Source organism: Labrus bergylta, chromosome 7, assembly GCF_963930695.1.
Source record: "Labrus bergylta chromosome 7, fLabBer1.1, whole genome shotgun sequence".
NCBI classification, from domain to species: Eukaryota; Metazoa; Chordata; class Actinopteri; order Labriformes; family Labridae; genus Labrus; species Labrus bergylta.
The window spans coordinates 9940628-9965949 of record NC_089201.1 but is presented as its reverse complement, the minus strand read 5'-3'; the positions used below and the strand labels follow the sequence as shown (position 1 = coordinate 9965949).

General features: G+C 38.7%; 3 protein-coding genes across 6 annotated transcripts; 1 reads left to right on the top strand and 2 right to left on the bottom strand.

The window, feature by feature from the left end:
* Positions 1 to 3468: 3468 nt before the first annotated feature.
* Positions 3469 to 6049, top strand: LOC109990479 (type-2 ice-structuring protein). The gene is made up of 7 exons (XM_020642630.3): positions 3469 to 3511; positions 3585 to 3666; positions 3758 to 3793; positions 4332 to 4444; positions 4589 to 4723; positions 5430 to 5538; positions 5700 to 6049. The coding sequence occupies exons 2-7, from the start codon at positions 3606 to 3608 to the stop codon at positions 5774 to 5776; spliced, it is 531 nt and encodes a 176-aa protein (XP_020498286.1). The 5' UTR covers positions 3469 to 3511; positions 3585 to 3605; the 3' UTR covers positions 5777 to 6049.
* Positions 6050 to 13131: 7082 nt separating this feature from the next.
* On the bottom strand, positions 13132 to 21046 carry si:ch211-212k18.13 (ubiquitin carboxyl-terminal hydrolase 12). 4 transcript variants are annotated; one of them, XM_020641155.3, is made up of 11 exons: positions 20858 to 21046; positions 19949 to 20048; positions 19740 to 19861; positions 19419 to 19489; positions 19147 to 19269; positions 18447 to 18542; positions 17292 to 17423; positions 17057 to 17197; positions 16931 to 16965; positions 15750 to 15796; positions 13132 to 15660 (listed from the first exon to the last, which is right to left on the bottom strand). In XM_020641155.3, exons 2-11 carry the CDS (start codon positions 19978 to 19980, stop codon positions 15131 to 15133), a joined length of 1329 nt encoding a protein of 442 aa, XP_020496811.1. In that variant the 5' UTR covers positions 19981 to 20048; positions 20858 to 21046; the 3' UTR covers positions 13132 to 15130. The 4 variants fall into 4 exon arrangements, with proteins under 4 accessions (XP_020496811.1, XP_020496804.1, XP_020496817.1 ...); XM_020641148.3 differs by lacking the exon at positions 20858 to 21046 and adding an exon at positions 20527 to 20837; XM_020641176.3 differs by lacking the exon at positions 20858 to 21046 and adding an exon at positions 20527 to 20840 and having other exon boundaries at positions 15434 to 15660; positions 17088 to 17197.
* A 953-nt stretch (positions 21047 to 21999) lies between these two features.
* On the bottom strand, positions 22000 to 23693 carry zgc:194655 (uncharacterized protein LOC794380 homolog). Its single transcript, XM_065956925.1, has 2 exons — positions 23164 to 23693; positions 22000 to 22631 (listed from the first exon to the last, which is right to left on the bottom strand). The coding sequence occupies exons 1-2, from the start codon at positions 23306 to 23308 to the stop codon at positions 22498 to 22500; spliced, it is 279 nt and encodes a 92-aa protein (XP_065812997.1). The 5' UTR covers positions 23309 to 23693; the 3' UTR covers positions 22000 to 22497.
* Positions 23694 to 25322: the final 1629 nt, after the last annotated feature.

The window sequence follows — 25322 nt, the reverse complement described above, 5'->3', positions numbered from 1 at the left end:
ATGGATAAAAACAGGGGATCCAGCACCATCTCCTCTGTTTTAAATACATATACAACAAGGTAGTTAGCATCACACCACTGAACACAAGTCTGTAGCTCAGTGAAATATGATGAGGGGTCCATGTCCTGGTACAACAGACTGACAATGGCAGTGTCGTCTGAAAACTTAAAAATTACCAGGGAGGCTGCTAGTGCAATCATGAGTATATAGAGTAAAGAGAACAGGAGGACTTACACAGTCATGTGGTGCTCCTGTGCTGATAGATTTTGAATCTGAGAGTGTGTTAGTAACCCTGACAGAGTTCTCTGAGACTCTGAGTTCTATTTGTTAAAAAAGAATAAAACCATTTGATAATAAAAGGATTAACAGTCATCCGGGCTAGCTTCCTTATCAGCAAATGAGGCTGCAATGTATTAAAGGCAGAACTAAAATCAATAAACAACAAATGTGCATAGGCCTTAGGGTCTTCAAGGTGTTTTAAAGTCAGATGATCGTCTGTGCCCTGCCCCTGTCTTTAGGCGAACTGGAGTGGACCTAACTCAGAGCTTACTTCTGCTTTCAATAATGACATCACATATTTTTCAAAACAGAGGTTAACCAAGGGGCAACCTCCGGTCTCGAAAAATGAAGCCAATGCGGAAGTTAAAAAAACTGCAGTTCCTCAAGGTTCCGCTTGAGGCTGGCTGTAGAAGCGCTGGAAGTGCCATAAGCCCACAGCCAAAAAAGCCAGTTTTACCAACAAAAAAAAGTCGCCACCTGGATTTAACTAAGCAAATAGGTAAGAGTCTCCCATTGGATAATAACTGCATGGGCGATTATCTTTCAGCTGGTAACAAGTTATTTAACCCCAACTGATGCAATGAGTAGCTTCTCATTTCTTAAACTACTATGTTGAAAGACCCATCCTGTGGTCATGGGAAAGATGTTAGTCTGATTGAGAAGGGTCAAATCATTGGCATGCATCAGGCAGAGAAAACATCTAAGGAGATTGCAGAAACTACTAAAATTGGGTTAAGAACTGTCCAATACATTATTAAAAACTGGAAGGAATATTTACTTTTTGGGTGGCTGTGGCTCAGTTGGTAGAGTCGTCGCCTCTCAACCGGGAGGTCGAGGGTTCAATCCCCAGCTGAGCAACGTGTCCTTGGGCAAGACACTTAACCGGTGGCGGTGTATGAATGGGATTAGTTACTTCTGATGATACTACATAGCGATCACTACCATCAGTGTGTTAAAGGGTATGAATGGGTGGGTGTGACAGGCGGTGTAAAAGCGCCTTGAGTAGTCGGAAGACTAGAAAAGCATTATATAAGCTCAAGTCCATTTACCCTGTTCCAGAGTGATCAGGGTAAGAAGAGAGGCAGATGAAGTGATGCACCCATCATGCATAGTGCCTACTGTACAAGCCTGTGGGGGCAGTGCTATGATCTGGGGTTGCTGCAGTTGGTCAGGTCTAGGTTCAGCAACATTATGTGCCCAAAGAATGAGGTCAGCTGACATGAATATACTGAATGACCAGGCACAGACATATTCCAAGATTCCAGGATTCACCGGGCTCAAATTGTGAAAGAGTGGATCAGGGTGCATGAGACATCATTTTCACACATGGATTGGCCACCACAGAGTCCAGACGTTAACCCCATTGAGAATCTTTGGGATGTGCTGGAGATGACTTTGCGCAGTGGTCTGACTCTCCCATCATAAATACAATTTATTGGTGAAAAATTAATGCAACACTGGATGGAAATAAATCTTGTGACATTGCAGAAGCTTATATAAACAATGCCACAGCGAATGCATTCCGTAATCAAAGCTAAAGGCGGTCCAACAAAATATTAGAGTGTGTGAGCTTTTTTTTTGGTGGCCAGGCAGTGTATTTACAGTCTATGAGGTTAACGCGACAGGTCTTTAGTCATTATGTTCAGTTGGACAAGACATTTTAGGAATAGGAATGATGGTGGATTTTTTTTCCAGAGGTCAGGGACTGTGTGCAAATCCACAGACTGCTGAAATACAGGACACCAAGCTGGAGTGAGCTCCTCTGCACAGATCTTGAGAAGAAGAGCAGGGATGCCATCTGGGCCTGTGGATTTCCTCCTTCCTACCTGACTTAAAAGTGACTGAATTCTGTGAGGGTCAACTACCAGCCTGGGGCAAGGTTCAGTAGTTGAGACAGTCTGTAGCAAACGATTGCGTTCCAAAGAAAAGTCCTGTGTTTCAAAACTGAGAAAAGAGTAATTGAGTTTATTTGCTTTATTCAGTTTGTCATTTGTTATCAGGCGTTTCCTACCTGTGGTCATGTTTGTGGCAGCTTTCATTGAGTCCCACAGTTTTTTTCATTGAAATGAAACTTTGTTCCAAAATATCTCTGTGCTTCCTCCTTGCATCCCTTAGCATCTGATCAAGTTCTTCTTGCACAGTTTTCAAGCCAACTTTATCATTGTTTCTAAAAAAACTTTCATACCCATTCCCAAAACAGGAACACAACATCCTGTGTCACCCTTTTCTTAAAAAGGTAACAGTGAAGCCTGAATAAAAGAATCAGAAGCTGCAGTGTCACGCAGTATTCTGATTGGCATTTTATCTTCACTCCCCACAAGAAAGAAACGTGAACATCTGAAACATAAGGTAAAAAAGAATTTAGTTCCCCAGATAAAACGTTTTCCTGTTTATGACCAAATTCCCTCTGCACTGTCGGTAAATTTAGCAAGCACACAGCAAGACAAGCCCCCTTTGGCTGCCTCACAGGCCCACTCTTGGACTTAGCTGTAAGTGCCTAACAGTCAACTTTCCAGTGTCCTTTCTGATAACAAAAATGACAGATTTTATTTGAATTCCACATATTGCATTGAATAATTACAACCTCCCTTGGCACGCTCTACCAAACTAGTACTGTGAGTGCGTAATTCACAAAAAGAGCGTCAGTGCATCAGCACAGGGCAGCAGCTTCAGTTCTGACCTTTTGATACATTAATGTTGTGCAATGTTCTCAAGAACAGAGTTTGCAAACGGCTCCAACACATTTAACTCACACAGGTTATCAAAACTGTCTATTCTTAATATATCCTGCTGTCTTGACACAGGGTCCTTTTTATTGTTATTTTTTCACTGGAAATATTCCTGACAAAGGTTACAAAAACTTGATCTGCTACCTTTCAGAGGTCAGTAAGAAGTGAAAAATCATCGGCTTGTAAAACTACATTTCTAAGTATTTCATACTTTACATCCAAACAGATTGAATCAAAAGAAGTTACACTGAAACTCAGATTAGTGTACAGTTTAAACTTACTATAACATACTGATAACAATCAGTTAGCGGTCTTCAAGTTCCAGTTTCTTTAGGTTCGTTGGGTGACGATGCTATGGTGAAGAGTATTTTGTAAGCCTGTGTTCAGTTCCTTGTTTTTGGAGAGATGATGAGATAAAAAGTTAAATATAAGAGCTGCTGCTACTCTTCTAAAGTACCCACACTCACAAAGGTTGGTGCTACGCTGAGGCAGAGGAAGAAAAGGTAATTCTGCAGAAATTATTTAGTTTCCCTAACCCATTTAAAACTTTTGACTTCATCTGTTCCCCAACAGCAGCATCATCTGATCAACGTCACCATGAAGCTCCTGACCGTCTGTTCTCTCATTTGTGCCGTGATGGCTCTGATGAGCGCTGAAGGTGAGTATAATAAATGTACGACGTGTTACAGTCATATTCATGTGATGTCAGAAACACTTCAGGTCGATAACTTTAGTGTCAAACTTTCCAGCTGCTCCAGAGCCGGAACCTGAGAAAGCTGCAGCAGGTCAGTTCTTTCATTTAAAAAAACTTGTTTTGGGTCAAATTCTCAACTATTTCTTAAATGTTATTTTATAAAGAGTTATCTAACAGTGTGCCATGTATTTTAGGGTTCATTGTTGTTGTTTTATTATCATGCCTTGTGTCATTTCATATATGCTGTTTGTTGCCCTTTGAATTTGATTTTGTCAATTTTGATTTTTTTCATCATTATTTAATTACCAGTATGCATCATGCTTAACTGAATAAGTTGAAATGAAAAATAGTTTTTTTGATTTCTACTTTCTTAATGGGTTTTTTTGCATTTCATTTTTTGCTATTATCATGTTTTTTTATTAACTACTTTTACCTTTAAAATCAAACGTTAGCTTGTTTTGTGCTTTGTGTAACAATTGAATGATAGGGTAGGGTTGTGTTGTGTCAATTGTTTAGCTGTCTCGATGTTATGTCATGTGGTGGTTTTATGGGATTGATGTTCTTATAGCGTATCGTGTATTTGGTGCCTCTTATTTACCATCCTTCATTATTCTGTTTGTGTCCTTCAGAAGATCTCGATGTCGTCAAGAGGACATGCTGCTGTCACAACGGGGGTTGGACTCAGATCGGTCATCGTTATTTCTTCTACGTTCCTCACAGTCTGACCTGGCATCAGGCCGAGGTATAAGATGAGTAACATGGGCTACAGAAGGCTTCCTAGCTGACTTCATTCTGCGTTAATGAACTTGCATTATTTGTAACTTGACATCTTGTTCTAACATTAGGTTCCTGATGATAGTAATATTTCTGTTCATCTCCACCTCAGGCAAACTGCGTCAGCATGGGTGGACACCTGGCATCTGTGCATTCACATCAGGAGTATGCTCAAATATTAACGATGATAGCAGTAAAATCCCACAGGAATATTGAGGCTTGGATTGGAGGCTCTGACCAAGTTCATGTAAGTCATTCATCATTAAAAAAAGGTTGATTATTGAAAAGCATTTGACGTTTAAGAGATAATAAGATAAGATGATCCTTTATTCATCTCACAATGGAGAAATGTACAGTGTTACAGCAGCAAAGCAGGATAGCAAACACAAGAAAATGCACACAGTTCACGATTAAATAAAAAATAGAAAAATATATAAAAATGTAAAAAAAAATAGTGAAAGAGCCAGCAACAGGGCTGCAGTTGTAACAGGAGGTAATTCTGTATTAAAAAACAAAACAAAACTATCTTCCGCACATTGCATGATAGTGGGGGAAGCAATGAAAGGGAGTTAAAGCTCTTTACTTGATGCAAGCTTTGATTACATGAATTACAAAGAAATGTCCTCTGTATGGACACATGAGCTCCTTTCTGGTCAACAGAACCACTTCATCTGAATGTTCCTGTTGAAGTTGCCCCTGTCATATGACCTTGAAATAGAATAATGACACAATGGGACTCTGGTTTGGTTTGGTTAGCACTAAAAATGTCTAGAGATGGCTCGGGTTATGGGACTCAAACCCTTGTTGGAGCTCTGGTTGACATTAAAAAATATTTTTGGGTGATTAAGTCTGATCCATAGAACCAAACTTCCTGGGATCTTTCTAATGTCTAGAGTGAGTTCAGTTGATGGTGCATAATTTTTTTTCATAATGACATCTATTCTGTTTTCTAGGAGGGTGTTTGGCGCTGGACTGATGGAACCTGTTTCAACTACAACAATTGGTGCAGGGGAGAGCCAAACAATGCGTTCAATCAGGACTGTCTGCAAATTAACTATACCGGTAAGTTATGAAGAACATTCTTTTTGTGGTAATATAAGAAAGAGTTTATAAGGGACAAAAGAGACAAGAACTACAGTTTATTTATGTTTTAGTCTTCAGTGTGTTTTAGTCTTTGGAATGCTTCACAGTATTCTCCTGATCTGTGTTTCTGATATTTACAGCTCAAAAATGCTGGGATGATCGCTGGTGTCACCACCGTATTCCATCCGTCTGTGTGAGGAACAGGAGGTTCATTTGATGTGTGTTTGTGTGTACATTTGCATACTTGGTATACCATCTATCACATATGAAACCTGAACGCTCTAAATCTCTCTAAATATCTTTTCTATCGCTGTAACGCTGCATAAGGATTGACGCGACAAGTGACAAAAGCAGGAGCTGGATTGTCTGAGGCTTTGTGCCTGTAAGAACATCAGACTGAATGTGTAATGGAGGGAATGCTTTCTTTATTCTAAATAAACTCTTCTTTCTTATCTCATGCAAAATTAAATCTTCAAGCATTGAAAAAGTTGTCTGTGTTATGTCATTTATTAATCAGAGATTCCCTGAAGGGTGTGTTGACTTTAAAAAAGATGTGCTTAGGAGAGGTTACAGTGCTCACATTTAAATCTCTTATATGGGTGGTTCTCTGAAGCACTTTCATGTCCTTTGGTCATATTTCAAAAATTAATTATAATTTTATACAATAAAACTCTCTCAAAAACTTAAGTAAGCTTCTCTCCAATACGTATTTTATTTACTTTCCAACATCTTTATATGCTTCAATATAACTGTTTTGCTCTTGCCTCACACCTGAATCTCATATGTTCAACGATGAAACTTATTGTAAAAATGTGATTAATCATATGAATGTTGATGTACTTGTGTTAAGCAGTACTTAATCAAAAAACATGTAAGTATTTAATGTGAGACAATTGTTGATATTTCTTTTTACACAAAATATATCTGTCACAGAGTAAACCGTCATTTCCACCACACTGATGTATTTTCCCTCCAAAAAGTCTGTAAGAGAGATTAGTTGGGCAGTTGCTTAAGAAGTGAACAGTGACAATGGAGCACATGTCCCACAGCATAGTAAATTTGTGTCATCTGCAATCAAAATAGTTTGTAGAGCAGGAGACTTCACATTTATTATTGATGTACAGAATACATAATAATGGCCCCAACACTGAACCTTGGGGAACTCCAAACTTCATCTGTTCTGATTTAGCTACTCCTCTTATTCCATATTTCTGTAGTTTTATTTGTTATAAGTTATTATCAACTGTCTCAAATGCTTTTTGAAGATCCAGGAAAACTCCTACAGCATAATCTTTGATTTCAACAGCTGTTGAGATGAGATAAGATTAAACTTTATTGTCATTACACATATACAAGTATAGAGTAACAATATGAGGTTTGGCATCTCACCAGAAGTGCAATAAGCAGAAAATGCAAGAATCTGTGCTTTGTACAAGTAATTAAAGAATTTACAGATGTAGACAAAAAAATGTGAATTATTGGGTATATATTGATGGGTGGATTAATGGGATGCTATAAATATAAATAAATGCTATAAATGTAACTCTAAGTATATTCTTCAGATTATAATATACAGATTAAGGTGCATTGAACATGCTATACTAGTATACAGATAATAAACAGAATATGGACATATTGTACAGGTCGATAACTTATTGAGGTGATATGAACATACTATACAGATTTAGGTGCAGTGAACAATAATACAGGTGGATGAGAGATGTGTGTGTATGACCAAGAGGAATGGTGGGGGGATGATGGGTGTAAGGTGTTGTGCAGGGGAAGGGGGGGCAGCGGGGGGCAGAGTTCAGTAGAGAGACAGCTCTGGGGAAAAAGCTGTTCTTCAGTCTGCTGGTTCTGGTCCGGAGGCTTCTGAAGCGCCTACCGGAGGGCAAGAGGACAAACAGTCTGTGGGCAGGGTGGGAGGAGTCTTTAAGGATGCTGCAAGGTAGCCGCAAACAGTGTTTCCTTTGGATGTCCTCAATGGCGGGAAGTGGACACCATGTGATGCGCTGGGCGGTTTTTACCAAACCTTACGGTCTGTGACAGAGCAGTTTCCGTACCAGAGCAGTTTCCGTACCAGACTGTGACAGCTGGTCGGGATGGTAGAAGTTTATCAGTACAGCTGAAGACAGGTGGTGTCTCTTCAGTGTCCTCAGGAAAAAGAGGCATTGGTGAGTCTTCTTAACCAGACTGGAGGTGTTAGTGGACCAGGAGAGGTCCTCTGTGATGTGGGTCCCCAGGAACTTGAAGCTGGAGAAACGTTCAACAGCCATCCCGTTGATGTGAATGGGGTTGTGCGTGCTTCCTCTTTCTCTCCTGAAGTCCACGATGAGCTCCTTCGTCTTGCTGGTGTTAAGGAGCAGGTTATTGTCAGCACACCAAGCGGCCAGATGCTGTACCTCCTCCCTGTAGGCTGTGTCATCGTTGTTGCTGATGAGGCCAATCACCGCCGTATCGTCCGCAAACTTGATGATGGTGTTGGATCCATGTACAGGTCTGCAGTCGTGGGTGAAGAGGGAGTAGAGGAATGGGCTCAGCACACAGCCCTGTGGTACGCCTGTGTTGAGTGTGATGGTGGTGGAGCAGGTGAGTCCTGACCTAACATACTGTTGGTCAGAAAGTCCATTATCCAGTGACAGAGGGAGGTGTTGAAGCCCAGGTCTCTGAGTTTAGTGTTTAACTTGGAGGGGATGACAGAGTTGAATGCTGAGCTAAAATCAACAAACAGCACTCGTGCTTATGTGTTGTTATTGTCCAGATGTTTGAGCACAGAGTGCAGCGCAGTGGAGACTGCATCCTCTGTACTCCTATTGCTGCGGTAGGCAAACTGGTATGGGTCCAGTGTGGGTGGGAGGCAGTTTTTCAGGTGTGCTAGGACCAGTCGCTCAAAGCACTTCATTATGATGGGTGTGAGTGCTACAGGGTGGTAGTCATTCAGGCCCGTCGAGCTGGAGTGTTACGGCACTGGGACAATGGAGGTGGCTTTGAAGCATGCTGGCACAGCTGCTTGGGCGAGGGACAGGTTGAAGATGTCCGTAAAAACCCCAGTGAGCTGCTCCGCACATGCTCTAAGCATGCGCCCGGGGGTGCCGTCTGGACCAGCAGCCTTTCAGGCGTTGATCCGGCTCAGTGCAGCGTGGACGTCTGTGGAGGTGAGTGAGAGGGGCTGGTCGTCTGCAGTAGATCCATAGACTGTAAATATTACTGGACGAACCCTGACCCGTCTGTGACATAGGCAGAAAATGAGTCCAATCGACGGCCGCATCCATATTGGATTTGCAGTCTCAACCTAACTTCGGATCAACCTAGCAACAGCAGTAAGGCGGGACTGGCGGGACTTAGCTCCGCCCATTCAGCTCGACGTTAGCAGTCCACTTCACAGCATAGCTAACGGCTAGGCTGCTATCGTCAACTATTCCTGCTCGTCCTGAGAAAACTCTACAAACAGTAAGTTAACATTTAACTTTTCTACAACACAGTTAAAACTAATTATATTCAACACAAATATGTAATTAAAGTCTTAAAACTACACTTTTTTAAATATACAATTATGTTTATGAGTTATTTGTTAGAGAAGTTAGACTTTGTCAGTGTTAGCAGAGAAATAGATTAACAAAGTTTTATCCATAAACTGTAAATAAATGTGAGACATCCAGAAGAAATCAATATTACAAAGCTTACAGTTCATGTTACTGTTCTGACAAAAAGAGGAATGTCTGTGTTTTATATTTACTGATGTCAACAGCGATGAGGTGAACATGACAATTGAAAAATAAATATTTAGTATTTATTATAAGACATTTGTTTTCTATTGAACCCCGTGATGGAGTCTGTGGACAGTGTCAGCTTCACACCAAAAACTTTAAGTATTAGAAAAAATAGTGTTTAAGACTGGCATCTATTATTATGAGTTGCAGCTACCTTGTTCAATATTATTCCTGCAGATGTGGCTAATAACAAAAAAACACCCTGAGCTGTCACATGTAGTTAACTGTACATTTTGTCTTGTCTGAGGCATTAATTGAACACCTTTGTATTTCTCCTATAGACACAGTGTGGATTATTGGTGACTTGTCCGTCGAGGTGCCCAGAGAGCTGCAGAGACAGAGGAAGAAACCTGAGCTTCAACAACATCTGTATTTGTTGGTTCTTTTGGGATGGACTTCAGTTGCTTCTCTTCAACAGCTCGCTGTGAGGGAGGTCTCTCCCGGACGGACTGAGTGATGTCACCCACAGACTGAGAGCTGGAGCTGAGACGGGTTTTAAGCCTTTTGACAAACCGTTACACCGCGCCCACCTGTCAAGCTGGTCAGCTACACGCCTTATTGTGAATAACTCTTATCCTTCATCAAAACATTCACCCCCCCCGTACAGTGTGTGTCCATCGAGACATGAGCTAATCACACCTATTTGTTTGTTTTGTACCAAGCTGTAAACATGTTAATCTCTGCTGTAAAAACAGACTTTTTTTAATGTTGTTTTTCAGATTAAATAAATATTTCTATATAAATGCACTCCTTTATGTCTACTTATGAGTATACATTTCAGATTAATGCTCAACTCAATAGCTTAGGGAAGGAAGTCTACTTTTACACAACTTCTTATTCTTTTGATAAATACTAATGTAGTTCATTTCTGAAAGTGGGATGGAACAGAGTCATTGCAAAAATTTGCCCTTAAACACAGCCCCATTCTTAAATCAAGATACATGGAGAGTAAATAAGATCAATAACTTGTGAATAAAAACACAGTTAAAAATGATTTAGAAATGTAGTCTTCCCTGATCAATATCACATAATATCAACGTCTCCCATCTAAACTGGACAAAGGGTTTTAAAATGGGAAGAAAATAGTTTGATTGCAAGTTGTTTGGAGGAGATCTAGTTTTATTTGAACAGCTGAAGCATGAATACAGTCTCCAAGGTGCAAACCCTCCTCCTCCTCCTGAAGCCTGTGGAGCTCGTTGATGTACTGCTGTCTTATCTGCTGGCCATCTTCTCTCAGCAGAACTTCGACTGTTGAAAAGTCATTCTGAAGAAGCTCGAGCATGTGACATGGATCCAGGAGAACATGGACTTTTAGTACGGGGTCTTCAGGATGGCAAAGAAAGAGAGAAAAAATCAGTTATTCATTAAATCATTTTTTTTGTTCTCATCTATTTTTCTGTATTCATCTGTGCGTAAGAGTACATTTATAAATTCAACAGTGTACTACCCAGACAACAAAGGTCCAGTATTAAGATAATCAACATCTATTCAAAGTGAAGAAGATAAACCTTATTGTAATCATGCTATTTTCAGCTCTCTCACTCACACAATAATATTCCACATCAAATTGTCTCAGATTTTGTGTGAGGAAAAATTAAGCAATTTATTGTGGATAGTACTTCATCTTTACATGAAACAAATATAACCTGAATTATTTAAATCATTAACAGGTCCCAACTCTCTGTGCTTCAGTACAGAACATACAGTAACTCATTTATTATTAACATGAGCTCAGTACATGGCTGTATTCTTCAAACTATTTCTTATACTTTATATCTATGTGCTTTAAATCTTATTTTCATTCCATATGTTATTTATATTTTATATTTCTACAGCTATATTCTGTGTATGAGTTCAGTGAAAATTAATATGGTTATTAATATAGTTCTTAATGGTTACAGATGCTCTTACAAAGTGAAGTTTTTTAAAAATTTGTTAACAGTTTGCTCAAACCTTAAGACACTACATCAACCATGTAACTTTAATGTCATCCTCTATAACCTACACAGCATATTAGGTTCAGTTCAGTTTATGTTACTGACAGATAATTACTACACAAAGTTTGTTTTTTAATGTCCACATTTACGTGGAGTAAAACATTCATCATAACATCAGATAACCATATTTACAGTCTGTGGTTAACCACCGAGGTGAACCTTTAACTTCTAACATCACACAAACTCATTATTTTCAACATCTTAACAACAAACATCTCTAAACCATTGACCGTAAATAATGTAAATAATGAGCTACACAGTTAGCCGACTGGTTTTCAAGCTAACGCTAAACAAGCTAGGTCCGTAAATATAAATACCGACACATGAGTAAGCAGTAAATATAACACTACTATATCACTTACCGAAAAAAACTGAAGCATCAACTTGTTGGATGGTCTGTTAACCGCACAGCAAGCCATGTATGTTGTCAGATATGTGTTAAACAAACTCTCCAAACTAAGTAAGAAAGAGGAGAAATCAGACGGATCAAGCTGTTAGCCTCCTGACCTGCTGACCTGACAGACAGATGCAGCACGCAGAGCTGTCAATCAAATCTGACACAACCAAATATGGGCATAGTCGTTTTCCTTAATAGAATAAAATCCGATGAGTTACAAAAAAATTCACCCCCCCCCACAGTGTGAGGAGAAGGGGCCGTCAACTTCTCAGATATATCTCGTTTTTTGAACCAGGCTGTAAACATGTTGATTCCTGTGGTAAAAACGGGCTTTTTTGGCTGTGGGCTTATGGCACTTCCGGCGCTTCTGCAGCCAGCCTCAAGCGGAACCTCGAGGAACTGCAGTTTTTTGTACTTCCGCATAGGCTTAATTTTTCGAGACCGGAGGTTGCCCCTTGAGTAGGTCTGGTCGTGGTCTGGTCGTGGTCTGAGTCTCCCTGTTGTCTCTATCGAAACGAGCATAAAAGTGATTTAGCTCGTTTAGGAAGGAGACATCTGTGGTTATCGGGGTGGAGTTGCTGGGTTTATAATCACTGATGGCCTGGATGCCCTGCCACATGCGTCTGGGGGCCCACCTCCTTGTTCATCCATGGCTTCTGATTTGGGTACGTGGTGATCTGTTTCCATGTTGTCACACTGTCGATGGTGGTATTGATATAATGCAGCACAGAAGAAGTGTAGGTGTTAATGTCTGTGTGAGAGCCCCAGGTAGCCTGAGAAGCAAACATACTCCAGTCTGTGTGATGGAACTTGTCCTGAAGTACAGAGTCTGTCCCCGCTGGCCACACTTTAATCGTTGTCACTGATGGCTTCACACTTTGGATGAGTGGGGAGTACTTGCGGATGAGGAACAAAGAAAGGTGGTCTGACTGTCCCAAGTGGGGAAGGGGGGTCGTGGTGTAGGCTCCTGCGATGTTTGTGTAAACATGATCCAGAGTTTTGTTTACTCTTCTAAAGTGCAAAACTGAGAGAGACGCTGGGCCTCGCGATGCGCTCGCGCCGCCATGTTCTAAGCTGTTGTGATCTCTTCTACAAATTCTGAGAGCCATTGAGGCGGTACTGTTGTTTCTAAATTCATATTGTTGGTCATACAGTATATTGTGCTTTGTAATAAAATCATCTAGACTAACGTAGTATATTTTTACCAGTATTTTAGAGAATTGTGGCAGTAAAAAGACCGGTCTGTAGTTGGAGAAATTGTGTTAATCACCTGATTATTATAGTGGTATAACCTTCGCAATTTTCATGTTATTTGGAATGCTGTTTATAAGTTTTTGTTAAACTAATCTTCAGTATAGTATGCACACTGCTTCTTTGTGTTAATGTGAAAATTATTGTCAGGGTCAACTTCAGTTTCAATATCATGATCTTTATGTTCAGTGAATCCAAAGGTTTTTAATCCAAGCGTTACAAATTCTGGCATCAGAAATTGTTCAACATTTCCGGTTGGAGGAAAATTACAACAGTTTTGGCCAGTCGGGTGTTTTGTATGTCAGGTTTTCCATTTTATTACCTTTACTGATCTCCCATGGGATGAATCCTCTGGTGCCTCTCCAGCTCTGTGATGTCCTTGATGATCACCGCTTTTTTTTTTTTTTTTTACAACTTTATTTATAGTTTTTACCACATTTACAAAGAAGTATTTTGTTTTGTTTACAAAAAACATGTTTAACACCCCTTAGGTTCTAAAACGCTGACAACAAAACAAAATAAACAAGGTACTAAAACATAACATAAAAGAAAAAAAATACTCATAAAAATCTTCCAAAAACAAAAGAAAACCAACAAAACACACAGAAACAGATTTAGACATTTGTGTGTGTGTGTGTGTGTGTGAGACTAACATTGAATAATCTCCATGACATACATTTTTTGACACTCTTAGCTCACAGTTGCCATACATGACTAAGGTTGTTCTTAGATCTACACAAGATTTACAGTTCTCAGGTTGAAAAACAAAAATGGCTGTTAGAGGATTTGGAGTGATAGGTCTCGTCAGTATTTTAGATAATGCATTAATAATTGGAAGACCAGTATCCCGAGAGCAACGGACAGTAACATAAAGTATGAGCTGGTGTTGCAGGTGAAATAGTACATCTGTTGATGAATAACACTCTAGCCTCCTCTGGTGATCCATTTCGTTTTATGAAGATCTTGCAGTTGTATGGCCATGTTGATTGTATCCTGCCTTGTTTCCTCAAAATGTGTGCCTGCCTGGCGATGTCAGCGTTTTTCTTCGTCAGGTTATCATTTAGCTACACATTGGTTCCTCTCTGCTTTTTCCCCTGTATAAGCAATGCTATCTTCTGATTCCTGTTTTTTGTTTCTTTGGGGCAGAGGATGACACGCCTCAATATCTTGGGTGTCCACATTTATCCCCTTGGTGTCAAGGGGGTTGATCACCTGCTGTTCAAGGGAATCAAGATCTGGCTCTGTGGGCTCTCCATCAGCTCGGACTGCCCTGGCGGTTGACCTGAGCTTGATATCTGAGCCGCTGACAATAACATCATTAATCCTTGAATATTGTTCCAGGTCTGACACATGGGCCTCCAACATGCCTATTTTTTTTGTCCTTTTTGACGAAGTAAGCAACAGATGGCAATAAACGTTGTAATCAATAAGTCTGAGAATGTGATTTGAAATGAGCTTATAATAACAAATAACCATTTAAATCTTCAACAGCACCATCTTATACAAACTTTACATTTTTACATTCACTGCTCATTACATGAAACAATTAAAGTTAGGAATTTTACATTTCCCAAACCCAGCACAGTTGAACTAAAACTGCAAATGGAAAATATCCAATGTTCAATCCCTGTCCAAGTTGGCTAATTGCCATTGGTATTTCTGGTAGCTGGCCCTTTGGTGGCACTCCCTCTGACATCTGAAATAAATTAACATGCCATGCGCCATGCCCAACTATGATTGGTTTTGTGCCCAGTCAGAGGCGCTCCAATTGACTTCTTGGGCTGTGTAGCATCTGGCTGCTCGTAGCTTTTGTAGCATATCAAAATAGCACACATTCTGTTGGTACTTTTACTGTAATTTCTGGAGAAGTATCTTCCTTAATCTTTAAAGATTTAAAAAGGATGTCACTTGTGTTTTTTTTTTAATAAACAAACCTACACACAGGAACTTAATATCTCTATAACGTGTTAATTTAAGTATACATAATAAGCGAATGCTATTCGTACATGTGTGTTTGCAACACCTCTGCTGTTTACGAACTGCATCTCTGGCGTAATCAAACAGTATCAATTAAAAACAAACACCTCGTGGATCTTCACTATGACATGCAGAACTGAATAATCACAATTTAAATCATCATGATTAAACTATGAACATTATTTCTTTCTTGGTTTGACTCTGAAGCTGGATCTTGCCTTAAAACACATAAAATTTCTACCCGGTTTCTTTTTATCTTTCCTGTGTTTCTTTGCTGTGGAAAAGCGGCACCACCAGTTCTTAGGTTTTTTTCTAGCTGTCTGTGTTTTAGATGTTACGTTTACCTTTTTGGCCTTTGAGATATTTGTGTCATTTTCATCTTGTACATCTTGTACAACCTCTCTTTTGGTTTTCTCTGGTGATATGCTTAACCTCTCTATGGCATTAACTACTTTCTCATTTTCCCCTTTGACGCAAGGCTCAGGTGATGGCGCCTTGACCACCGGGTGAACAATGACTCTGTCTTCAATGTCTTGAATATCTATTTGCTCAATTGAGTCCGTAGAAACAACCTCTTCTTTGTTGAACCCTGCTACTGCAACCCCCACCTTATTTTCCTCGACTACCATAGCAGCATCTTGACACTGGTCCCCTCCAGGAGCAAACGCCTCTTCAATGGTTGCTGGAGTACAAGTATCTGCAGTTTGTGCTGGAAAGTAGGTAGTGGTACATAAAATTAAGGCAATATTCATTCATACTACAGATAAGTCAGCATAATTAAAATGTTTGGCATCTTACCATTCTTTCTGTAAAAAAGAAGATAAGCACTTTCGGATCTAGTGAGACTAACAAGAGAAAGAAAGTGGATCAATTCAAACGATCACATTGAAAAAGATTGGGCCATTATGTATTTTGTGTGTGTGTGTGTGTGTGTGTGTGTGTGTGTGTGTGTGTGTGTGTGTGTGTGTGTGTGTGTGTGTGTGTGTGTGTGTGTGTGTGTGTGTGTGTGTGTGATTTGTGTGCTCCAGTACTTTCTGGGGATTCTGCCTGTGTCAAGGGGTCACTTGAATCATTTAACAGCTAAATGTATTCTGGTGGATAACTGAAATAAAGAACATGTTGGATGTCAGGCTGCCTCCCCTCTGCTGGCACCACTTTCTTCCCCATCCCATTTGGCTACTTTTTAAATTATCTTTGATTGGATTATTTAAGATTAAATAAACAAATTATATTGTAATACATTTTGTGATACACCTTCCTACATTGATTTATCTCATTTCAGCAAAAACTAACACCCTTCTATTCACAGATACTTCCGGTCTAAGTAATCAATAAATATATTTTCTTTTGGAACCACGTCTCGGTCTTTATTCAGTTGCTGAACCTGTGTTGCCTTTGGTTGAAGGAGTTTATATATTTCCTGGGGTAAAATTCCCCAGGTGGTGATGCTGGGTCAGTTAGACTCTTGTTTCTTGTTTATTATACACCAATAGTGCCCCTTGCCACATATGCATGTACCAAGCAGCAACCCCCAGATCAGACACAAGGAGCAAAAGCACAAGTGCCTAAAACAGCCACTTGAGGCTGGCTTCAAAAGCGAGTCATCCCCTTTTATGCTACATATTAAATGTCCTCACTTTATTAAGAAATATTAAGCATGTTTACAACTTGGGACAAAAAGATTTTGAGCTCCAATTCCAATCATGACAACTGTGCGAGGCTGGGGTTTATAACTCAACTGTAAATTGATATTTATGCTAGAAGTTATGGATAATAACAGGTGTGGTCACTTTGAGTAACAGGTGTATCAGCTTAATTATGATGATAAAAATGTTGCCTCTAAGGGATGTTTAATGCATGTATCAAACGAATAGTTTGTCTTGCTCTCTGCTTAATTATAATCAAAGACAATGATCTGGTTGGTGAGAAGAGATTTGGCTGCAGAATGGTTAAAGAAATCATCTGCAACTAAAACTAACCTTTGGAAGTTCTCTGACTGGAATGGGGAACCAACCTGTAGGACAAAAGGTTAATCAAACATCAAGCGATGAATCTCACGTCATGAGGATTTTCTGCAACACCAGAATTATTGGGTTCTGTCTCACCAATGTGACCATGGTGTCATTGAAGTTATACCATGTAACCTTCTGTGTTTCATCCTCCTGGGACTTGATTGTAGCAGTGTAATGCCCACCTCTAAGATCTCCAGAATGCTCCACAAACGCATACAGTTCATAAGTCTGATTCTGATAAGCAACAGAGACAATGACATAAGATTAAGGAATTAAAACGATATTTGTTATCTAAAAAAAGCCTTTAAAATATTTTGTAGATCCATACCTCTGGTATCTGTAGCATGAAGGGAACACTGACGGTGTGGTTCATTTTGATGTAAGTCATGGTGGAGTAGTCAAGCTCAAATTTCTTCAGTAGCAGTGTCAGAACCTCTGGATAATGCTTTAGTTCACATTTCTGAACAAAAACACATTTATATTATCATGCTGTTCTGTCTTTTGTGAAGAACATTTAATATTGTTTAAGTTTTCTTGTTTTACTGCCCCCACCTGGTTGTTTAAGTGTATTGAGCAGTGTGAGCATGTGAGGTGTTAGTGCTGTGATGTGCAGACAACAGTTGCTTCACCTCTCGCAAAATGTTCTTCCAAATTGTTGCCTTAGACACGAATTCATTCAATATTTTTTATTATTTAGTGCACAGAGGCAGAACGTACGTTTTAAAGTTGTTGCTCAAGACGATTTGATTTCATAAATTCATAGCTACCAGAACTGTAAGCTATCACAAATTGTCGCTTGGGCCTTATCTTCTGCTTATTTTTCTCTCATGCAGTTTGTGCTTTGTTACAGTTATGCAAAAAAGAAAGTAAAATACTGTGAATTCTTCAATAAACATAAAGAAAAGTTACGCCACAAAATAATTGGAGGAGCTACACTTGTTCGCTAACTGTCCTTGAATCTCTGCAACTAATTGCAAGGACAGCAAACATGTAATTACGAGTTTGTTACTAAACTCTTATGGGTGATTTCAAGCATTTTTTTTTAACTTGGTCCCTATTACTAATAAGATCTAAATGACTCAAAGGTACTATACATTTTGAAAAGACTTTAGTCAATTGTTTCATCTGGCAGGTAGGACGCAGACATTAACAACTGCATTGTTTTTAAGGGGGACGACTGAGTTGATGAAAGCTTTCACTGAAAGTGAATTTGCCACTGATGAGATTGTAGTGAGTGTGGCAGACTTTGAATAACTTTAACTCAGCTTTTATTAAGGTCAGATTTGTTTACAGCATTGCATCACTCGGTTCAAAGTTAGCAGATTTTAAGCAGAGGCAATCTGCTTGATGCTCTACTAAATCTTTAGTATCTATCAATCATTTAGACCCATATGCTCAAATTTGGCCCAGCATTTAAAAAAATCAAATTTCCTTTTATAGTATAATTTTAGAATAAAATACACAAAAAAGAAAGATCACTCACAATTGTAGCATCACGTTTGTCATCACATTTGTCACAGTACATCTGGTTGTCTCCACTAAATTCCAAAGCTGTGAAATACTCCTCAATGCCGTTCACCTAAGAAAACAGGCAACAAACCATCAAGCAATAAATAGAGATAATACAAATACATTAGTCATAAAACACATGCCTTTTAATAAGATACATATATAAAAAGATGAGTCTGGTCCCTAATTTTCAGGTTAAAATTGAGTGCTATGGTTGTCATTTAATTTGATTGTCTAATTTAAAAGTGCTTATATTCAAGCCATACTCAGACAAACAGAAATAATACATTTCACCTTGCATAAGTTTGTCTGAGGCATCATTTCTAGTTATTCACATTAATAATCAGCTACTGATTCATCATGAATGGAGTTTGGATTTTTCATTTCTGTTTCTGATTTGAGTCATACTGCCAACTAGCTGGAATTGTCATGAATTTGAGTATTTTGGTTGGCTATGTATGTAACCATGACATGGGTAAATAGAGGAGAGAATCAAAGCAGGCTGATTTACCTCTCTGCTGAGTTGTGTCAGTTGAATTTAGATGATTTATTTAAATTTAAACTCTTTGTCAGATGCATAGTCTTTGATTATGTATCCTAAAATTGCATTTTAAGTTCATCAAAAAGTGGCTACAGAAAAATGTTTTTAAATGTCTTGGTTTACAGATGCATACCACGCTGTATTCACTGTCGGAGTCCACCAGTGCAAGAGGAAGATGCCAAAACGGTCCATCTGTTTCAGTCTGTTTATCACATGCCGAACATGTAGTCCTGTTTGTCAACATGCCATGAAACATCTGACAGAAAACACATAGAGACAGGCAAAAATGTATTATTTAGTTAATAGATAGATAGATAGATAGATAGATAGAGAGATAGACAGACAGACAGAACAGGGACAGACATTCTCCTTTGACATGTAATTATTTAATCATTATTACTCTACCTGTGACGCCTCATCACTGGTTAGATTCAAAATCTTTTCAAAGTACTCTGCAGCATCTTGCTGTTCGTACACTGAGAGGGGAGAGTGGAAATAAACATGTTTTATTAACATTGAAAGCACGACCTTATGTTACAAAGAACAAAACTCATTCTGTATTAGGCTACTTAAGATGTTATTATAATGTATAGGCCTTTAAGCCTACATTTTAAGATTATTTGCCGTAAAATGTTTTTTTAAATTCAATAAGCTAACAAAAATAAGTCTTTGGAGCCTGTTCTAAAGCTCTGTTGCTCTGTGTGCTAACATGTACAGTAGGTCTACCTCGTGTGATGCCGAGCTTTTTGGTGATGTCATCGGGGTTCGCTGTTTCTTCATTCAATGTATGAAACAGGGTTTTAAGCTGACTATCAATACACTCAGTGCTAGAATTGTCAGGGGTGTACCTGAACAAAGTCAAAGCATAGTCGTCATCAGAAAGAGAGGTGCATTGTATCGTCACCTAAAATGTTAAATTGGACTTTGTAACGAACCTTTCCACAGCTTCTCTGAAGTCTTTGGTCATAAAGAGCACCTGCAGCACACTGTTCAGGTAACAAGTAGCTCCTTGGTTTCTCAAGCCATAACGCCTAACTGTTGGAGATTGGAAAAAATAAAAATAAAACCCTCGCACATCCATGTCATAGGACAGGTGCGTAAGAGAGGAATGTGTCAATCAAAAACGTAAAGGTAAACTCCCGCAGACTGTCTCTAACTTGCAAACAAACATTTATTGGCTACGTTTCGGTACTAGACTTTCATCAGGCAAAACGTTGCCAATAAATGTTTGTTTGCAAGTTAGAGACAGCGTGCTGGAGTTTAGCCTATCTTTAAATAAAAAAAATAAAAAAATAAAAAAATAAAGCCTGTAAATCACACTGTCTTTATTTTGTGGATAGTGAACTGGTCTAAAATCAGGTAGCTTACTTGAAGAAGAAAACTGTCTACTATAATTCAATGGGTAACTCATTTTGATTTCCCTCTGTCGTTTTCTTCTTTCACTTAGGCTATAGCTCACTAATAGTCATGACAAGGAAATAATCGCAAACACAAATCAAGAAAAGCAGCTTACCTCCAGTTGTTGTATTCATACTTGCAAGACAAACGTGTTAGACAGAAAGTCGTCCTCTCAGTTTCTTATACAACGATCTATGCACAAACTTTCTCTTTCACTTACGGCCTCATAAGAATGCACGCGTTCAGGGTGTGACTAAGTTGCTTCCCATAGCCAAATAGGACATGAGATAGACTTTATACTGACATAAGTGACAGCCTGGATAGATCACCGTAAAGTCTATGTGTTTTGGCTTTGTGGAAATTGGGATTTTTTTTTTCAAATGTAATGCAGTAGGCTACCCAGAAGTTAACATGGACATGAACAATAATATAATGACAACACTTACTAGCGTAAGTTCAGTCACTATAGTTGCCTTCATGGTCGGGTCTTTCTCATTCATCCCTTTTTGCACGCTCTCATGTTTCCGCTGTCATTCTCCAGCTGTCATTTTCGAGCTGTCATTTTGGGGTAATCAGCTGTCTCCTCAGTGGTCTCATCTAACCAATCGCATGGCGCGTTCCTCCCTCATTTATAGCCTATCATCGTTCTCCTTTCCTTTTACATATGATTCTTTCTCTGCCTTAGTTCCTTCATGCCGATGTTTCATGCGCCTCCCCACATTCATTGTAATAAATCATTTTCTTCATTCACTTGTCTCTCCTGATTGAAATGTCCATTCACAGAGTCTGAATTCCTCCAAGCAGCTAGTTGACACTTTACAGCATGTCATCCCCCCTCTCTCATCCCTCTATATCCACTGTCCTGTCCTCTAGTAAAGGCTAAAATGCCAGAAAGGTAGGCCTATCTTAAAAAAGGAATAGCACTATGGAATCATATTTCATCACTAACTTCTGAGTTTGAAAGTCCATATGCAGAACTGTGCAAAGGTTATAGGCCACCATTAGATTTGTTGTTTTAGCAATTTCATTGCTTACTATTTTTTTCGGAATATGGGTAAAGTGGGACACTTTTTGTGTGTGTCAATTTTAATTAAGCTTTATTTGCCATAGCTCCTCATAATATCCTTAATAGTTTAAGAGCTCTACTTTACAATAGAGAAGAAAAAAGAGAGAAGTATTAAACACAGGAGGGATGACTCTTCCTCAAACAGACATTGACCCTAAACAAAAATGTTCCTGGGACTATTGGCAAAGTGGGACACCTTTAATTGGTAAACTGGGAAACTTAAAACATATTCAGGTTTTGATGTCAAAGAACATTAATAATATAAATAACTACAATTATTATTTAAATAAAGAACCTTCATAAAAATCTCATAGATCATTACTTACACATACTAAATTTAATTGCGAACACACAGGCAGCAAACATTCATCAGCCCCTGTCTAGAAGGGAGGTATGTTAAAAAGGAACTTCCCCCATTTCAGTGACTTGAATGGCAAATTGCCTCAAAAAATAAATAAATTAGACTTTATTTTATTTTGATTCATCATCATATTCCATACAATATAAATAAAAACTACAAGCTATCCATTATTGTTTTTATTTTTAAGACCTTTACATCATCCATCTCAAAATGTCATTGTGCTTTCCATCGCTGGTTCACTGCAAGCTTGTTGAATATGGTGTGCCCCGCCCCAGAAAGTGATGTTATACCCACAGAAACTTTATTTTTAAATGACATGCTTTTCTATGATTAGCTCAGTGTTGATTTTTTTAGTTGTGGAAGTACTTACATGTAACGATAAACATGATTAGTCTTAACTGTCCCACTTGACCCATATTCACCCTGTATTTGTTAGCGAACTATTTACTGTCTAGATTGTGTTGCAACATTCTAATCCAGCTGACAACCGCCCTGATGATAGTCTCTTTATATCTGCACACAGAATCAATAACAATACATTACACTAAAAGTGTCTTTATCTTTTGCAACAATTAAAACAGAGTTTTGAGAGTCTTCATGGTCCAAGCAGGATCAGTATCAGAGGCAGTAGGAGCAGCAGCAGGAGGAGGAGGACTCTATCAGGCAGACAATCCTCCAGGAACCTTCAACACCATCATGATGAGGGACATGTGCTGGACTCCATAATTTGACAGAGGCTCGGAGTCTTCTTCCAGCACCTTGTCTGTGAAGATCAGCCTCACAGCAGTCCCTCCTATTGTACATTCACAAATAAACAATGCAGAACTCTGAATGAGCTGTCTAGTTTTTGAAAGTAAAATTAGACATTCAAAGATGCAGCAGTGTCGTTCCTGTCCATCACTGTGACTACAAGGAGAAACTGTGGAGGCTTATCCAAAGTGCACAAAATGGCACGTGATTAATTGCAATATGAAAAAACGAATGCAATCATTTCAGACATTGATTAATGGTGATTAAGTTAACGCTGACAGCCCTAACTGTAAATGGTTAAGAGCATTTTAAAGTGGCCTCATTTCAACCACCCCTTTAAAAAAGTGTAAGTCTGCTTCTTACAATGTTTCTTGTTAAAAATAAAACTACAACAATTCAACTGCATGAGCCTTTCTGTACAATGAGTAGCTTTGAAATGGAGGCCTAAAAATTATGACTTTCAATTCAAGGCTGACTTCTCTCGGCTGTAATTCAAAATTGCACGAGGCTACTCTTTCAGAAAGAATATAATTCAGGTCCTTCTGCGATGTCACGTTGTCATGCCTTCACTATACCTGCGGCCTCTGGAAGCTTCTGTAGTATCTTTTCCTTCAGCTGCAGGACTGTCATGCTCTTCATCTGCTCCTCCGTGTTGCACAGGTCGATCATCAGACTCTCCCCCCTTGGACCTCTGACCACGACCTGATAGGTTTTCCCCATTTTTGAGAGGGGCTTTCTGTTTTCGTTGTGCGAACTGCAGCAGTGTGTTCGACTCTGCAGCTGAAAAAAATAATGTCACAGTAGCCTGCAGTTAAGGGCGTTGTTTAAAAAGTCTCTTATGTAAAGGGCTGGGAGAATTCTTTCACTTTCGCCTGGAGCCGTAAAATCAAAAGTTAAAATACAGAAAAGTAGCATTAAAAAAAAAGCAAAGTGGCATTCAAAAGTAATAAATAAAACGTGAAAGGAAAGTCGTCAGTCTCATAGAAAGAAAGCCTACAAATAAGGGGAAAAAAATAGAAAACGCTAGTTAATAAATATGTGAAAGCATTTCCTTATAACTCAATATGATGATGGAAATCCCCTGATACTTAAATTAGTATCCGCCTAGTAGAACCAACTCACCGAGCTGCTCTATGGAAAGCCGATTGAAGATTTAATAGATATCCTTGATATCAAAGCTCAGTTTCCTGTACTAGTCAAGTCTTTGGCTGCACTAGTTTACTAGTAGAACGTTGAAAGACTTACTAGTAAACTAGTAGAAGGCAAAAAGTCCTACATGTTAACTAGTAAGGTGCAAAATATCTACTAGTTAACTAGTAAGATATATTTTGTGTCTACTAGTTAACTAGTGAGCCTAAAAATGTTTACTAGTTAACTAGTAAGAGCAACAATGTCCACTAGTAAGCTAGTTTGACTCTTTTTAACCTTACTTGTAAACTAGTGAGGTTCAAAATGTTTACTAGTTAACTAGTAAGACCCAAATGTCCACTAGTATCACTAGTGATGCAGTTACAAATTTTACTAGTTTACTAGTGAGGCTCTTAAAGTCCACTAGTTAACTAGTTAGTGCAAAAAGCCAACTAGTAACACTAGTTCAGGACATTTTAGTGCTACTAGTGAACTAGTGAGGCTCAAAATGGTTAACTAGTTATCTAGTAAGAGCCAAAATGTCACTAGTTACACTAGTAGTACTCTTTTTGGCATAACTAGTTAACTACTACGGTTTTAAATGTTAACTAGTACTACTAGTGAAAGCCAAAATGCGTACTAGAAACACTGGTTGAAGTACATGCTAATGAGTGGGTGGGATCAGGGCACTCTCTGAACCTTATCATTGGTTCTCCATATAGACCTCCACCTTCCACAAATTTAACCCTTTGTAAGAAGGAGCAAGTGCTGTGAAGCAACGGCTTCTTCCTTACTTTCCATGGAGAGTAAAACATGAAAATTATATATATATTAAATGTTAGAATTGTTTTATAAACTTAAAATAAGATAGAAGATCATTTTAGAACTGTTCTCATGATTTTCTTTTTCCTTTTTTATCCCATCAAGACAGTATTTACAGAAAAAATAAGAAAGAGTACATCTTAAGGTCAGTAGAGTGATAAAAAAAATGCCCAAGGTGCAATTGTAAGTTAAAAATGAATGTGTAAATATTTCATATAAATTCATGCTGTTTTTAAAAAGGAAAAAAGTTAATCAGATAAAATTATGGACTTTAAAACAACTGGAACTTGATACAGAATTTATGTTCTTGTACTTAATACGTTTTAATTTGGCCTAAAGTCGGTAAACTAAGAAAAATAAAGGGATTCAAGATTAGGGCCACGTAAAAGGAAAAAAACCTAAAATTTAGAGATTCAAATAGTTAATTTATGAGAATAAAGTCAAATGTACGAGATTAATTTCTTGTTTAAGTCTATATCAGAAGAGCAGCAGCCGCCTGTTCGAAAATGATAAACGTGGAGCATCTTGTTATAGTAAAGGTTTAACAAATAAGGAAATAGGCTCCTTCCTTGTGTAGTCTGTAAAAACAGTTGGACAAATATATCCGATAAGTTGTTTTATCGGCATATCATCATCACAAATAAAATATCAGGACCCTGAAAAGATACTGGAAGCAACTGTAACTTTTGTGGCAGAGGAAAATGCTTTAGGGGTTCTCCTTTCATCATTTATGCGCAGGCGGAAGGCTTCTCTATGAATGTACATTTTCGTAAATTTATGACTT